This window comes from Psittacula echo (assembly GCF_963264785.1).
Source record: "Psittacula echo genome assembly, chromosome: 2".
NCBI classification, from domain to species: domain Eukaryota; kingdom Metazoa; phylum Chordata; class Aves; order Psittaciformes; family Psittacidae; genus Psittacula; species Psittacula echo.
Window position 1 is genome coordinate 149,589,191 of NC_137737.1, and position 16,452 is coordinate 149,605,642.

The window sequence follows — 16,452 nt, forward strand, 5'->3', positions numbered from 1 at the left end:
GTGCTCCTACGCCCCACAAAGCCCTCCTGGGAGTACAGCAGATGTGAAACTTCTCTATACTTACCAGTCCATTTATAATGTGACGTTCACCATAACATAAAGGCAGTAACTTCCTCTAACTACCATTCAAATCACTATTGTTTGTTGGAAAAGTCATGAGAATGGAGAAGAATTCTGAGAAAGAAAAGTTCTTTGGGCTGCTTCAACAAAGGAATTTCATCTTTATTCGCTTCTCATCTTTATGAATTTTAAATCCAAGAAAAAGGGAAAAAAAAAATCTTCACAGGTGAAAATTATCAGAAGAAAATACACAGTAACTAGAAAATAATGATTAACCATCTAACAGATGTCCTGAGTTCAGCATCTGGGCCATGCCCGGATACCACTCACAGGAAAACTGCCATACCTCTCTCTTAGATAGCTGCTTGTTGCCTACCCCAGCAACTGCTACACCTGAATGATGGACCAGCTGGAAACAGTGAATTGCTTCCATGCAATGCATACTTCACCTCCCTTATTTTAGCTGTTTTATCAAGCCTACATTGAATCTCAATTTGAAGAACTCACCATGAGTCACAAAAGTCAAATTGTCTCCAACTCCACAGCATTCAACTAGCAGAAATAAAACCAACCCCAAACCTTGACCATGTTTTCACACACACATAGAGAATGAAGAGCAGGGGAAGCTGTCCACTTAGAAAAGAGGGAATTCACGCATAAGTATTTGCAAGCATCCAGCCTCATATTTCTTCACTCCCTCATATTTCTTGCTTTCTGGGTTTTTTCAGTCAATCACTTCCTTCCAGCTGCAATGTCCAACAAGGGCTCTCAATAAGATCTCTTAGAAACTAGATTCATTGATTTCATATGATTTACTGAAATAGCTCAGGTAAAGACTTTCTATCATTATCAATCTTTATTAGAAAGGACTCACCTACTCCTTTACAACTGACTTCTGTTCTACCCTGTCACCTCTTTCCTGACAACCCAATTCCAGTGTGCCTGATTTGAAGTTTTTCACTACAGGTCTTCAGCTGCAGCTCCTTGGATAAGGAAAATCAGATCTTATTTTTTCTTTCCATAACATCAAGGCAATAAGGATCTTACAATACAATACTCCACCAGAGTTTCAGTTTGCCACAGGAAAGAAACAGGCTATGCTCCAAGATGTGCTTTGCTGAATTCTGTGTACACTGATTTCTGCCAGGAAAAGAAGTTCTGGCCACTTTGCTGGATGTTTTACTGTACGACTCTAACATTATGAAGAAATTAACTCTACCTACTGCTAACATGTGGCAATTAGAGAAAAATATACAACCAAGCACTGCCCCCCAGTGACTGACTCAGAGCAGTATAATTAATCTTACTAGAATTTATCACGTGTATCTTTCAGACAGCTCCCTCTGTAGACAGAGGTTCTCAGTACAAGAATGGAAGCTGATTTGAGGGGCTGTGCTTACTTCTTTTCATTCAGTACCTACATTGCATATATTACTTGACAGATCTTTCCAGCTCCCCAAATCACCTTTATCACCACCTCTCAATGGCATGCTCCCAGCTAAGACCACCCCTACCTGATTTTTTTTCCACTGCTGACTTATCCTTTTGACAGTGCTGTTCCCTTCCCTGTGCCTTTCACTCAACAACCCAATTCTTCTCTCACTCACTGCACTTAGGTTATTTTCACAGAAACACAGAATGGTTGAGTTTGGAAGGAACCACCACGGCTCATCTGGTCCCACCTCAAATAGGGAATTTTTCCCCATGAATTTCTAAGTATTCTCGATTATTAGCAAGAATTAAACTCTGTCACACACAGAAATCTGCAAATTCTGATTAACAGAAAAAGACATGCTCAATCAACACCAGACAGGTAACAACACTTAGCACACAGCACTACTGGAATGTAGGCATCCTTCTTTCAAAGTCCCAGTTCTGCCATAAAAACCCATCACCAACCATGCCAATTGCAGGTGTGCACCTACCAAAGTGTTACGTGGTAGAATACAAGAGAGAAAACATTCCTGAAAATCGATACAAGTCAATGTATAGTCATCAAAAGTTTCTTACTTGAGTTGGACGTCCTTTGGGCAAAATTCTAATCTATCAAAATCTACAAACAGAAAGAACAAAAAACCCCAGTTAGTGTTTTAGGATTGTTTTAATACATGTCTAGAAAAATAAATACTTTAATTACAGAGCTAACACTTACCCAAGCCACATTCTCCAACTGCTATCACCTTTGTCTTGTTTTCTTCAATCAGATCTTTTAATTCAGATAAATACTGTTCAGAGCCACTCTGCGCAAATTCTCCACAGCGGGTCGGATGACAGCCAACTGTACTATAAAACACATCTACAGCAAGACAGTATCAGGTTTTAAGGGAGAATAAATAAATATATAAGGTATAGACAGTATCTGCATCTGGACTTTTATTGCTCATCATTTTAAAAGAAAACTCCCTTTGAACATCTTTATCTTGGTGATGATTTTATTAGACAGTAGTGGGGCTGTGTGGATTTTTAGTACACATTATTTAGTATACTCCCAATAGGGCAACTCAAAGCTGAATTATTCTGGTGGAGCAGCCCTCAATAAAATCATACAATTGTTGAGGTTGAAAGACACCTCTTGAGATCTAGAAATGCATCTCATTCATAATGCTTCAGGTTATCCTCAGCTGGAAGATTTGCAGCCATCATGCCATTTCCCTTGTGTGCCCTACATTAGCTGTTACAGAATTCCACAAACATCCAGCCTGATTTACCAAAGTATCTAATCTCAATTTCTTAGTGCCAAAAGGAACATTTCTGCTAAGTACCTTTATGGAGAATGTAAAAGAACAGGGGGAGGAAATGACTGGATAAGGCCCCAGCAACTTGACCTAATACTAAAGCTAGTCTTGCTTTGATGGAAGTGGGGAAGTAGATTGGATAGGACCAAAATACCTCCTCAGGTTCATTCCAACCAACACCATTCTATGGTTCTGTTCATAAATAGTGCCTTAACATGTGTTTTAGTTCAAATACATATTTTAAGTAATTGGTGGAATGGTATTTGCCTAAGGAAAAAAGGAGAGATGCATTCCTTTCCACAGCAAGAAAAGGAGAGGCAAGAGAAGCATGAAGACACCTCTCTTGTTCAAGCTGGTCATGGCAGATTGGCAAGTAACAATCCAACAAAGCCCAACCAAAACCATACATTCCACACAGCTTATTTCTAGAAAACAGCCTTGGAACAAAACTTTTATTCCAGAAATTCCCTGCAATTTCTGTTTTTATCTAGAAATAGAAATTGCAGGCACAAAGGATTCCTTCCAACAGCCAGGGATCTAAAGAGCAACATACAGCCACTCCCACACAAGGCATTTAGCCCATTCTGAAATAGTTTCCCATTTTACTCTGAGACTCTGTAAACACCTCCAGGGATGGGTCCTTTTGAACTCTTAATTCTGAGTGGAGAAGGTTCTATTTTTGATAACAAGGCAAGTTTAAACTGAAAATACCATTTGTCTGTGCCAGCTGCAATGCATCTTTACTGTCTTGTAGACTCCCACCTGTAATCAAAAACTTGGAAAAAGAAAAGTACTGTCAGTGAGTATGTTCTTCTGTGAACATCAAACAGACTACTTACTCAGATGCAAGTAAGAATCTAGACAGAGAACATCAGAAGACAATTACTAATGTATATATAAAAATTGCATAAATCAGTAACAAACCCTAGTGGTCCTCAGGAGCTAATAAACACACTAGCTATCAAAACATCATTTTTTTTTCTTTATCAAATATCTTCTATACTAAGTATTTAAACCATTAAAGGAGTAAAATAGTTTTATTTGCAGCAACAGCTTCAGTAGACAGTAACTCAATAAACTTTATTTGCATTCAAGAAATGACACTCAGAAACATTCCCTCTGTCTTACAGGTGGAGAAACTAAAAACTCCCAAACTCCCATAACAAGACATGAGCAAGTAGATAAATCAACAAAGGACTTCATATCAGAGTCAGGCTTACAAATTTAAGAGTTTCTGGGTCTGATCTTTAATTTTTACCTTAAGATCAAATGTTATTACACCAAAACTGTTGCTTACAGTGATTTTTGAACCACCACTTGCAGAATCTTGCACCCTAAGTCCTAACAAATTGTCACTACACTGCTTCTGGACAACTCTTATCCCTACACATACTATACACCAGACAGGTCTGCACTACTGGTAAACACATCCCAGCACTATCACAAGTAAAATGAGTTAAGCTGAAACTGGCTCAGTGTACATACAGCAGAGGGCAAAACTTTACAAAACATTACCATAAATCAGCAGCTATATGGAAGAATGGAAGTATTTTCAAATGAACAGATTAAGTTTCTAAGCAAATAGAAACAATGTGGGATGGAACAGGCTTCTCGCACCATACAGGCCAGTAGCAAGACTGAAACAAGCTAAGGACAGGGAACTCCAGAATTCCATTTCTGAATCTCCTGTGCACCCTGAAAAAGTTATGCAGATCTATTTTTGATGGTGGTATTGAGATTAAACAGTACTTAACACATACAAATGCAGTAAAAGTTTATCTGTATCTGCTGCAGTGTGGGAACTTCTTTTTTTTTTGTCTTCCTGTTTATTTCCAACCTGAAATTTCTAGTTTTCCTATCTGAAAGTCTTATCTTTACAAAGGAGTCTTTCAGCATCTTTTGAGACCCCTGTTCCTCTTCTAGAGGAGGGTTTATTTATTTCTAATTCACCAGCCTTATTAGTGCCATAGAACACTTTGTGACATTGTGTTGTATTCTGCTGTAATTCATACTTTTGTCTTGACAATTCATTCAGTTCAGAGAGAGATACGGGCAGGCTGGACTACTGTGACTGCAGGAGTGTGGTGCACTGCTGAAAACACTTAATTTCCAGCTAAGAGTAACCAACCTGCTCATAATGCTACTGGTTTAATACACTTAGGCCAGTATTTACTAGCAGACATTCACATGTCTCAACTGTTTAGAATTTATGGGCACTCCCAGCTCTTCTGCAGTTACCCATTTCCATTACATATAGAAACATCTGAAGGATCTCAATCAGAAGACTTTTTCAGCTTTGATCTACAGCAGTAACTGCTGAGTAAGAGTGTCACACAGAATACAAGAAGAAAGGAATGGTTGCCTATAATACAACTAGCACAGAAAATGACATTAGTTCATTGCAGTAGGTCAGAGGAGAACACCTATGTTGAAGCTGTACAAAAGGAATTCTACATACATGTCGTATATGATACCACTGAGCTTAAATAATCAGTATGTAATGATCTGTGCAAATGAAAGACAATGCTCTGCACAGAACACTTCTGCTTTATGCTATCGAAGAAAGTTACTGCATTTTCCACTGCAAGGTCTAGAAACATTTGGTTGAATAGGGGAGCACTAAAGACCCAAAGTACTATAAAGCAGTTTAAAATAGTAAAGAAAATTTATTATAAGAAATCACCTTTTTCACACCAACTTTGACTGCTCTCTCCACCACATCCAAAAAGTCATCTGTGAAAGTTCACAAAAATGTCATCAATTGACCTGAAGGTTTAACAGCATAATTAACTACTTTTCAACTAAAAAACACTTTCATGCAGCCAAAATGCCAATCATGAAGAATCTTTAAACCACATTTGATTGATCTTGACAAGACAATAACAAAATGCCATAACTGAAGCTCCAATTTAAATCCAAGAAGTCAATGGAAGATTTTCCATATACTTCAGGAGACTGTCTGGCTTTACATGTTACAGGCCATGAGAGCAAAAAAGAGGATTTTATAATCAGTAATTATGATTCAGCAATACTTTGATAGTTTATTGCTCACAGTTCTCAAGATTTTTCCATGCAACCCTAATATAAACAGATCAGAACTGTCCACTTTGCTCTAAAACCTATGTTACCTCTATAACAGCTTAACAGCAATTAAGAGAATGTATTTTGCTCAGATCACCTAACTTATTTTGTCTTGCTTTCTTCTTCAAGCCTAAGTAAACAAGCATCTAGTTTTTGAAGAGAAAAAAACCCCAACCCTAACCTCACATTCTGACATTGAAAGGTTCTATTTAAATGAGAGGGATCCTGTGTTTGAGCAGGTACAAAGAAACACTTACCTTGATGTTTTTGTGTTCCCCTGTAGATTCCTCTGAACATAGGATCTGTCAGATTAATACCAATATCTACGAAAAAAATAAAGATAGAATTTTGATGTTATGGTCACTTTACACTTTGACAAGTTTGATACTAGAGGAAGATTTCCTCAAGAACAACCAGCCACTGGAATAATCCCCACAGGGATTCCTCAACACTGTGGGTTCCCCAACACTGAATGCTTAAGATTTGGCTGGACAGGGTGCTAGGACATCTTGTCTAGGTTATGCTTTGCCTGGAAAGATTTACAGAAATCATAGAATCAACCAGATTGAAAAAGACCTCTAAGATCATCAAATCAGATTGGACCAGATGATCGTTGAGGCCCCTTCCAGCTTGGTACTGTATGATTTCATTCTGAGGACCAGCCAACCAGGGAAGACAATGGAAAGTGTATCTTAACAACCCCAGCTATCACAGGCCATATAGAGCTAAGTGACTTCGTAAGGGAAGGGAAAGTGCAGCACTTCGCATGCATCCAACCTTCACTCAGAGGTAGCAGCAGCAGACTGCCTCACAAAAGCTGCCTGTTCTCCCCTTTTCTGCCCAGGACACCCAGTGTGAGTAGCATCAGGGGCACCTGCAATGCAGCTACCGGCCTGAGCTGCTCCAGCCCCTTCTCTCTTGGCCTCCAAGGCTTTCCCCGAGCTGCAGCTTCCCCGGCCAGGGCTGTAGCTCAGGCATCAGGAACACTCACCTCTGCAGCTGCCAAAGCCACCTTTGTAGGGGGGTTTCCAGTGGGAAGGGAAACGTTCCAATATTAGGCTTTTCAGCCACAAGTAAAAAGCTTCAGCCTGAACCGGCCTTCTTAAGTTATTTACGTATTTCCCGCCTCATTTCTAAAGAACATTTTCACCCAACTCCATGCAATTAGAAACAACCACAACTAAAGCGACAATGTGAAAAGGGGGTGATGGGTACCCAAAAACCCGAGTTCACGCATAACAGAAGAGCCACAGAGCAGCCCTTCATTGCCCTGCGATGGCAGAACCGTTCTCAAACACCTCTTGTAAGCTCAAAGCCAGCCCGAAGACACCGAGAAGGACTGCGGGCGGTGACACGCCCTACATGACCGGCAGCCAGATCACCACAGCGATCCCCGCCCGCTGCGCTCGGCCCCTCACGGAGCGGAGCAGCAGGCACAGGCGGTGGCTATCTCAGCCCCACACCGGGCAAGGTACGGAGGGACCCGGGGCGAGGCAACCAGCCCGGCCGGGGACAGAGATCCCGGACACAGTCCCTTTATTCCCGCCCCGCTCTCCCCTCACCGATGAACTTGGCTCGACTCATAGCGGCAGCTCCGGCTGAGGCGGTAGCAGCTGAGGCCCGCCGTCCCCCACGTTCCCGTCACCCCCTGCGAGGCGGTGGCGTCCTCCACGTTCCCGTCACCCCCTGCGAGGCGGTGGCGTCCTCCGCCTTCCCGCCATGCCCCGCGCGCGAAGGTGAGGTGGAGGGTAGGCAACATGGCGGCGTACCTCACGCATCAGCAGAAGGTTCTGCGGCTGTACAAGAAATCCCTGCGGCACCTAGAGTCCTGGTGCATCTACCGGTGCGTGAGGCGAGAAGGGAGGCGGGATGAGGGAGGGAGAGGAGCAGGAAGACTGTTCTTCCGAGGAGCGGCCTCTCCGGCCTGGGGGGGCGGAGCGGGGGGGTGTTACCTGTCGAAACGGGGCTTTGGGCTTGACAACAGCTTTGTTCTCTTCCCTTGCCCCAGGGGTGAGGAAGAAGCCTTTAGGGTCGCTGCAGAAAAGGGTTATGTGGGAACAGGAGCTCCTCAGGGGCTCCTAGGGATACCGAATGAAGTTAGTATTTCATTGTGTATAGGGACTTAAACATGGACAAGGCTACAAGGATAAGGAAGGCACGCAACAGGATGTATTCTCTCAAATCAGTGTCGTCCTTCCTCCTGTTGGTTGCAGCTTCTTCCTGAGAAAGTTGCAAAAGAAAACAGCTAGAGGAGCCTCTCAGGGTTGGAAGTGAGCCCAAACAAGAACATACAGTTAATTGGCAAGACTGAATGCATTCCATAGTCTTTAACGGATTTCCATAAAAGGGTAAACTGAGAGGGGGTATTTCTCCCCAGATGACCATGAGGACCCCCAGAGACCACTCCTCAAATTCACAGTGCCACAGCCTTATCTACCCAAATTAGCATATGCAGTGAGTAATGGGAATTGGGTGGGCATTCTGTGGACTTAGAATCATAGAATAGTTAGGGTTGGAAAGGACCTTAAGATCATCTAGTTCCAACACCGCTGCCATGGGCAGGGACACCTCACACTAAACCATGCCACCCAAGTCTTTGTCCAACCTGGCCTTGAACACCGCCAAGGATGGAGCACTCACAACCTCCCTGGGCAACCCATTCCAGTGCCTCACCACTCTTACAGTAAAGAATTTCTTCCTTATATCCAATCTAAACTTCCCCTGTTTAAGTTTGAACCCGTTACCCGTTGTCCTGTCACTACAGTCCCTGATGAATAGTCCATCCCCAGCATCCTTGTAGGCCCCCTTCAGATACTGGAAGGCTGCCATGAGGTCTCCATGCAGCCTTCTCTTCTCCAGGCTCAACAGCCCCAACTTTCTCAGCCTGTCTTCGTACAGGAGGTCCCCTGATCATCCTCGTGGCCCTCCTCTGGACTTGTTGCAACAGTTCCATGTCCTTTTTATGTTGAGGACACCAGAACTGCACACAATGCTCCAAGTGAGGTCTCCCGAGAGCAGAGTAGAAGGGCAGGATCACCTCCTTCGACCTGCTGGTCACGCTCCTCTTGATGCAGCCCAGGATACGGTTGGCTTTCTGGGCTGCGAGCGCACTTATAATGACTATGTATATAATGAAGCTATATAAGATGTGAACTAGCTTCTCAGTGCATGTGACAGGCAGAGCGATCCCTCAGGCACCCAGTACTATAATAAAGTCATGTTAGTTTCTAACCTGTCACTCTGGTTGGAGGGTTTATTTCCTGTATTGGTGACACTGCTCAAACCCTGTCATTGCACAGGGGTGACGGGTGTTGATGCTAAGCTTTGGTTTTGCATGTGGTCCATGTTCTCCTCCACTGTACCTCATTGTGCTTAATCTCTGTCCGTAGAGACAAGTACCGCTACTTTGCCGTGCTCCTGAGGGACCGGTTTGATAAGAACAAGGATGTGAAGGATATGGTGAAAGCCACGGAGCTGCTGATGGCCGGCGAGGAGGAGTTCTGGGCAAACCAGCATCCGCAGCCGTACATCTTCCCTGACTCCCCTGGGGGCACTTCCTATGAGAGATATGAGTGCTACAAGGTGAGGTGACCTGTGAGATGGGGTGTTACTGTGCTTCCATTGTGCTTGTGGTGAATGTAAAGTGAGGGCTTTAAGTGGGCTGCCCTAGGGTTGCAGCTTGACTCGGCAGTATCATTTCTGTCATAGTTCACTGCTTCTGAACGTCTTGCTGCTGGCATGGTGGAAGCTGGCCTGCTTGTCTGATGCTTGCAAATGGAGTTTGTTGATCAACACCACTAGCTTCTCTTTGCCCTGTACTTGACACTTGTGAGGCCTCACCTTAAACTCTGTGTTCAGTTCTGGGCTCCTCACTACAAGACAGACATTGAGGTGCTGGAGCAGGTCCAGAGAAGGGCAGTGAAGCTGGTGAAGGGCCTGGAGAATAAGTCTTATGAGGAATGGCTGAGGGACCTGGGTTTTTTTAGCCTGGAGAAGAAAAGGCTCAAGGAGGACCTTATTGCTGTCTACCTGAAAGAAGGATGTAGTGAGGTGGGGGTTGGTCTGTTCTCCCAGTAACAAGCGACAGGGCAAGAGGAAATTGCCTCAAGCTGCACCAGGGGAGATTTAGATTGGGTATTGGGAAAAACTTCTTCACAGTGAAGGTGCTCAGGCATTGGAACAGGCTGCCTAGGGCAGTGGTGGAATCACCAATCCTGGAAGTGTTCAAAAGCCATGTAGATAAGGCCCTTAGTGACATGACTTAATGGTGGTCTTCGCAGTCCTGGGGTAGAGGCTGGACTTCAGGATCTTAAGTGTCTTTTCCAACCTAGTTGATTCTATGATTCTGTAATCATCTGCTCTTTTGCCATTGCTGTGCAGTGGGTCAGGCAGGCATGGCGAAAGAGTTGAAGCTGAGCTGTGAGAGGAAGGTGTGCTACCCATTGTGGGGCCATCTGGTCACAGCTGTGGTTTCTCTCTGGTCATGTCAGATGTAAGCTTGGCTGTTGGGGGCTTCTATTCACTCAGCCTTATTTTCCTTCCACATTTTGAGTAATTGTACCAATTACCATTCCCCTTCACGTGCTGTAGTGCCAGAAGAGTATTTGTGCGTCACTATGTGGTAGGTGCTATGTCTAAAAATAGGAGCCATATTTTTGGAATCCAAGGCACTTCTAGGGGCTTGCTTTCCCCCCCTAGATTGTTTTATTTAGGAGGAAAGAAACAAGTTTCATAGAAGACCACAGGGTTTTTGCTTTGTTTGCATTGTCTCAATGCATTGCAAGAAGTTAATAGTAACCTAGAGAGTGCATGCACCCATTTTCTGTCTAATTTGAATTATGTGCTGACACAAGACTAGATCTGAGCAGATCTTTGTGCATAAGAAGCTACGTGAAAGGAAGGATCTGACGTAGATTGATCAGAGGCAGAAGAAAGAACATATGAGTGAAAAGGGAAGAGAAGGACTTGAGCTTATGCCAAGGTCATGGGCTTTAGTAGACGTAATAGAGTCTCTATTCTATTTTCTATATCAGAAAAAAGGACAGTTGAGCAATAAATGGTTAGGATTGGTCTTCACATAGAAATACAAACTGGTTTATGTTCTCTTCTCTTTGCCCTGTGTGATATGCTAAAATTGTCCTTTAGCAAAATGGCTGTCACAAACGTTTGGCTTGTTGATACATCAGTGTGTCTGTTGTGAAGCTGCTGTAAAATGTGATTTTCATATCTTGGGCTGTTTGGTTTTAAGTGTTGTTTGGTGTGTGGGTTTTCTGTTAGTTTATTAGCAGCAGCTCTGCTATTTCTGTTCAGTCAAAGGTTTACTCAGTGGTGAGAATCACAACAGGAAACTGGAAGTGTAAATGCCAGTACGTGAATGGTGGTATTGGGGTAATGTCTTTTTTTTTTTTAAGAATTGGGGGTTTTGGTGGGGTTTCATTTTGGTTCTTAATCCGTCTTTAAAATGTTCACATTTAGTGATACACTGCTGCAGAATCTTATACTTTGCTTTCATTCTTGACTGACATTTTAGAGGTCAGACCATTACCAAGCTCTTAAAGGCCGCTCAGGAGTTGTAGAAAAGCAGAAAAGAGCTGGAAGGTTCTGTCTCTCTCAAATAAATTAGCAGTTGGAGAAAAGGCTCTCTCCAACCTGCTGCCTTTGGCAGAAGGAAGAGAGAAAGGAAGATCTTCTCTTCCACCAGATGGAATTATTGTGAGAGCTTTATAGTTAACAGAGATGGCCTGGGACTTGTCTTAAGGATACTGTGATTTAAGCAAGTCATTGTGATGTCTTCCTATTACTTGGAATAATATGTGAGACAAAGATTTTAAGTACTCACCTCTGTCATATTGTGCCTTGAGACTAACAAGGGTCAGGTGGCTCTAAATGTTTTATGTAGTACTGTATTTCCTTTATTTTATTTAATACTGGCTTCAGTGATGGTGTTTAGTTCTTTTCTGTGTGTGTACTATGTATGATTTCATATATAAAGGTAATATATATAAATTACATTGTTCTTTAACAGCTTCCTGAATGGGTCTTGGATTACTGGCATCCATCTGAGAAGGCAATGTATCCTGACTACTTTGCCAAACGAGAGCAATGGAAGAAGCTGCAGCGGGAGAGCTGGGATAAAGAGGTCAGTGCTTGCTCAGTGCAAAATAGAACCTCTTCAGCACACAAGTATTTTGTGTGACATCTGATGTCTTGGAAAAAATATCCAATGCCTACTGCAGTCTCACACTCTGCTTTGTTAGAACCCCTGTCAGTGGGAAACATGGACTCAACCTAAAATGCCTACCCAGAGATCTCAAGAGTTACAGCTTCTTAAAGGCTGTGGAGGGAATTTGAAGTTAAAAGCTAAAGCTGCCACTGCATTTAACTTAGTGCGGGGCTGTTGTAGCAGTTTTGGTAAAAGAAATTCCAAATTGGCATGAGAGGAGATTAACTACCAGAGAATTTCTCTCTTACTGCTGTGAAGCTCTGACACTTTCAGGCTGCACTTTGAAAGTGACCTACCACAGTGGGCATCAGGTGGGAATGGAGACTGATTTCTGGCCACACTAAACTGAGGTTCAGTTGAAAAAAAATTATGTTCTTGGAATAGTTCTTGAATTCAGCTGTAGAGAAACAGTTGGACTGTGTGTGGTATGACAGAATTAACAGTGACAGCCAGCGCTTGCACTGCTTCAAGAAACATCTGTTGAAAACACCTGAAGGGCTGTTGTGGCATACAGGAATAGAGGTCTCCTATGGACTGCAGTGGAAGTTGTTCAGGACTTGTGATTACCTGGCAGCTTTCAAAGAGAATTGAGTCTGTTTAATGTAGCATAACAATGATAGGCAGGAATTACATGAAAGTAATGACCTTTCAAGTAAAATTTCTCTTGTAAATCACTTTTTACTCTTAAAAATTCCATCCTAATTAGTTAATATGAGCTTGCAGTGATTAATGACTAAGGGAATACTGGGAACCATGACACTTGCAGGTGTTACTGCTGGTTCTTCCCTTCTGAAACAGGCCCCAGTTCTTGCTGCCTGGGCACTGAGCCCACATCATGAAAATGTTCATTTGAATACTGAAGCACTTCTCTGTCTTGTCTCCTAGCTTAAGCAGCTAGAAGAAGAAACTCCACCTGATGGTCCAAGAACTGAAGCTCTGCCTCCAGCTCGTAAGGAAGGGCATCTGCCCCCGCTGTGGTGGCAGTATGTTACAAGACCCCGTGAGATGCCCATGTAAAAGCATAATCTCACGTAAGCATTGCAGCAGTTTATCTTCTGAAGGCAGTTGACATGCCAGTGACTGCATGCCACTTGAATTAATACAAAATAAACCTGAATAATATAACAAGAGAAGGCATTTTGCTGATATACTGTTCTTCTGTGGCATGCACACACTTTACTTGCACTTGTGCAGTGTAGAAGACATGGCTGTTCACATCTATACTATATACCTATGTACTGATGAGCCTGTGAAGAAGTCAGAGAGAGATGGGGATTGACACTATAATCCCAGCCAAACCACCTTGATTTTTCCTTTAAAGTCTTCATAACTTTACTGGCTCTGGCTGGAATGGAGTTAACCTTCACCCACAGCAGCCCTCACAGTGCTGGGTATCAGTAGCTAGGAAGGTGTTGAGAACACACCAGGTTTTGGCTACTGCTGAGCAGTGCTGAGGCTGCTCTCCAACATCCTCCCTCATCCGTAGGCTCGGGGGTGGACAGGGTCTTTGGAGGGGACAGAGCCAGGAGAGCTGACCTCAACTGACCAGAGGCCATGGGCTCCTTTCTCCACAGGACACAGGTCCTGCCAGGAGCCTGCTCCAGTGTGGGCTTCCCATGGGGTCACAGCCTCCTTCAGGCATCCCCTGCTCCAGTGTGGGGTCTTCCCTGGGCTGCAGGTAGAATCTGCTCCACTGTGGACCAACATGGTCTGCACCACAGGCTGCAGAGGAATCTCTGCTCTGGCACCTGGAGCATCTCCTGCCCTCTTCTGCATTGACCTTGGTGTCTGCAGGGCTGTTTCTCTCACATACTCTCACTCTCTCTGGCTGCTGTTGCTCCTGCACAGGAACTTTTTCCCCTTGAATCTGTTATCCAAGAGGCGCTACCACCATCTGCTTGGTCAGCAGCCAGTCCATCTTGGCACTGACTCTATGAGATACGGGGGAAGCTTCTGGCAACTTCTCACAAAAGCAGCCCCTGTAGCACCCCTCTACCAAAACCTTGCCTTGCAAACCCCATACACCCACAAATGGAAACCGCTGGACAAAAATGAAACTATGGCAGTGGCAAGGAAACAAATTAGGCCACTGTGTGGTAACTGGAAGTGGGAGCAATATCTTCCCTCTCTACCTTTGCTCCTGAGAAAGCTGAACAGAAGGAAGTCCTCAGTCACTCCAGCCTGTGGGAGATGGCACTGGTGCTGTGCTTGGCAGATTCTGGCTGTAAGCATGGGCTGTGCCGACAACAGCAATTTTCCTCCTCTCGCAAAGGAACTGCGGTCCAGAAGTGATGTAGATGCACAAACATGTGGAGCTACCTGTGCTTCCTCACCAGGGAATAACAGGGAAGGGTACAGAAATGTCACCTGTTATTTAATGGAAATTTCCACTGTTGGCACTGCGCCTTTGTTCTGCTGCCACCCTTCAGCACACAGCAGTGAAACAGCCTCATGCACCTTTATTTACTTACTAATTCTCTGTTAGACACAGATGGAACCTGCGTGACCTTCAGAAGCCTGAGCAAGGACCCCACTGATCCCCAGAGTGCCAGAAGCAGGAAGTCTTTCAAGAACAAAAATACAGAAGTTTTCCAGCAGTTCTTTATTTATAATGTAGGCTTAAGCAATCATTACAATGTAGAAGGGAGACACACTTACAGCAATTATTTATACCAGTTTAGAACAAAAACCTGCACAGGGAGAGCTCAACTCTCAGTACAAACTAGCAACTAAACCACAATAATTTACCATTAGAAACATTTTCTTTTTTAGCTGTGACACTGCTTTTACAATATGCAAAAACACAAACAATAGAACTATCCAAAGTGTTTTGTCACATTCTTTCTACATTGAATTTGGCAACATTTTATATTAAATTTTTACTGATTATACTAACGTTTAAGAACTAAACAAGTGAAAAGCTGTACTCGGGTACAGTTACATCCATTTATTCCAAAGGTTTAAATAACACTTTTAAACTATCGAGATTATCTCCTAGCAGTTTTTGTTTATGCAAAAACCATCTCTCGAAGCCTCATTTGCACAACGCATCAGCTGCCGTCTCAAGGTTGGTGGGCTACACCACAGGCACTACTGTTCATTAGATGCTGTAGTAAGGAGCTTGTTTTTCAAAGGAAGGAAGGTTTAGTTCATAGTTTCTAAGAATCATGCCTTTTTTTTTTGCTTTTTTGCTTTTAAGCCATAACAAAAAACCAAAAGGTTAGCAACCACAGCAGTGTAAAATGTTATATAGAACACAGTGACTACACAGTTACTACAAGTCTCACATCCAATGCAGTTATGTATTAAAGCATAAGAGGGTATGTAGGCAAGTCTAGAGCCAACAGAAATCTGCAGAGCGGCTGGTGGAAACCAGCCCCTTGTGAGTGGTATTTGGTGCAGTTTTAAACCACCCTGGGTGCACCAGTGCCGTGTCCACCCTCCTGTGGGTCTGATCCAAACACGTCTCGTGCCCCAAGGTCTGCACATTTCTATCAGCTTTAGGAGATGGGTATCGCAGCAAGAACTTACTTGTACTTGAAGGAAAAAAGCCAACTCTTAATAATTCTATCAACAGTGTTCCAAAAAACATGACTTAAAGTACAAAAAAAGAGGCTCTAGTGGTCAGGCTCCCGGTGTTATCAAAAGAAGAGTCTCTCTGCCCACCCCCCACCCCTCTCTCCCCTTTCTTTTCGGTAGTTAAGAAAAGCCAATCGTCAACTGCCATTTAAAAGGAGTTAAAAAAAACAAGCCCCTGTATTGGAAAGGAACATCCGCAGTTTGTTAGCTCAAAGCTGGTTACACCTGCCAAATTTGTCAGTGTCTCCTCAAAATACTTGGGCTTTGGAGGCCCAGCCGGCTGGGCATGGTCACAAAAAGGCATTTGGATAATGTCTAAGAACTCCCCGCTCGCGGTTTAAAAAGGTTCTTTTGCACATGTGTAACTGCCTTAAGCCTGTCGTCCGTGTTTGTATTCAGTGAGAGGATGAGCGGAACAAAAGGTGGAGGTGGAAAAACTAAGCCTACGCAGGTCAGGCTGCATGCATGTGACTGAGAGTTGCTGCTGTGCAGTCCCGAAAAGAAACGTGGAAAAAACCCCGGTCGTTAAAACACCCCACAGAAACAAAACACTGCAATCCAGTATGGCTTATTCTGATGCATTTACCATGAAGCTACTAGTAATTAATCCTACTAGGCTACTCTTGTGCAACAGCATCTGCTATTTCGATGGCATCTCCCCCCCCTCCCCACTACCCCCCCCCCAAATACTCTACCAACTGCAGGTTTCTTCCTTGCATTATATATTGCTTTTATTGTCAATTTTCATTCCTGCTTTTCAGGCTTTATTTTCTT

General features: G+C 43.5%; 2 protein-coding genes across 4 annotated transcripts in view; one reads left to right on the forward strand and one right to left on the reverse strand.

Annotated features, from left to right (window-relative positions):
- Positions 1–7,581, reverse strand: part of TATDN1 (TatD DNase domain containing 1) — a 16,730-nt gene extending 9,149 nt beyond the window's left edge. For 2 of the 3 annotated variants that reach the window (XM_080639587.1, XM_080639585.1), the window contains exons 1-6: positions 7,439–7,581; positions 6,134–6,199; positions 5,479–5,528; positions 3,507–3,570; positions 2,213–2,356; positions 2,071–2,113 (exon numbers count right to left, since the gene is read on the reverse strand). In XM_080639587.1, the coding sequence (XP_080495713.1) occupies positions 2,071–2,113; positions 2,213–2,356; positions 3,507–3,570; positions 5,479–5,528; positions 6,134–6,199; positions 7,439–7,460 (389 nt within the window). In that variant the 5' untranslated portion in view covers positions 7,461–7,581. The other variant, XM_080639586.1, reaches the window with a different exon arrangement.
- On the forward strand, positions 7,495–13,232 carry NDUFB9 (NADH:ubiquinone oxidoreductase subunit B9). Its single transcript, XM_080639588.1, has 4 exons — positions 7,495–7,719; positions 9,266–9,458; positions 11,902–12,015; positions 12,985–13,232. The coding sequence occupies exons 1-4, from the start codon at positions 7,634–7,636 to the stop codon at positions 13,114–13,116; spliced, it is 525 nt and encodes a 174-aa protein (XP_080495714.1). The 5' UTR covers positions 7,495–7,633; the 3' UTR covers positions 13,117–13,232.
- Positions 13,233–16,452: the final 3,220 nt, after the last annotated feature.

Coding starts and splice junctions, on each gene's coding strand:
- NDUFB9 (XM_080639588.1), top strand. CDS start 7,634: ATGGCGGCGTACCTCACGCATCAGCAGAAGGTTCTGCGGCTGTACAAG. Junction 7,720..9,265: donor GAGTCCTGGTGCATCTACCG/GTGCGTGAGGCG, acceptor CTCTGTCCGTAG/AGACAAGTACCGCTACTTTG. Junction 9,459..11,901: donor AGAGATATGAGTGCTACAAG/GTGAGGTGACCT, acceptor GTTCTTTAACAG/CTTCCTGAATGGGTCTTGGA.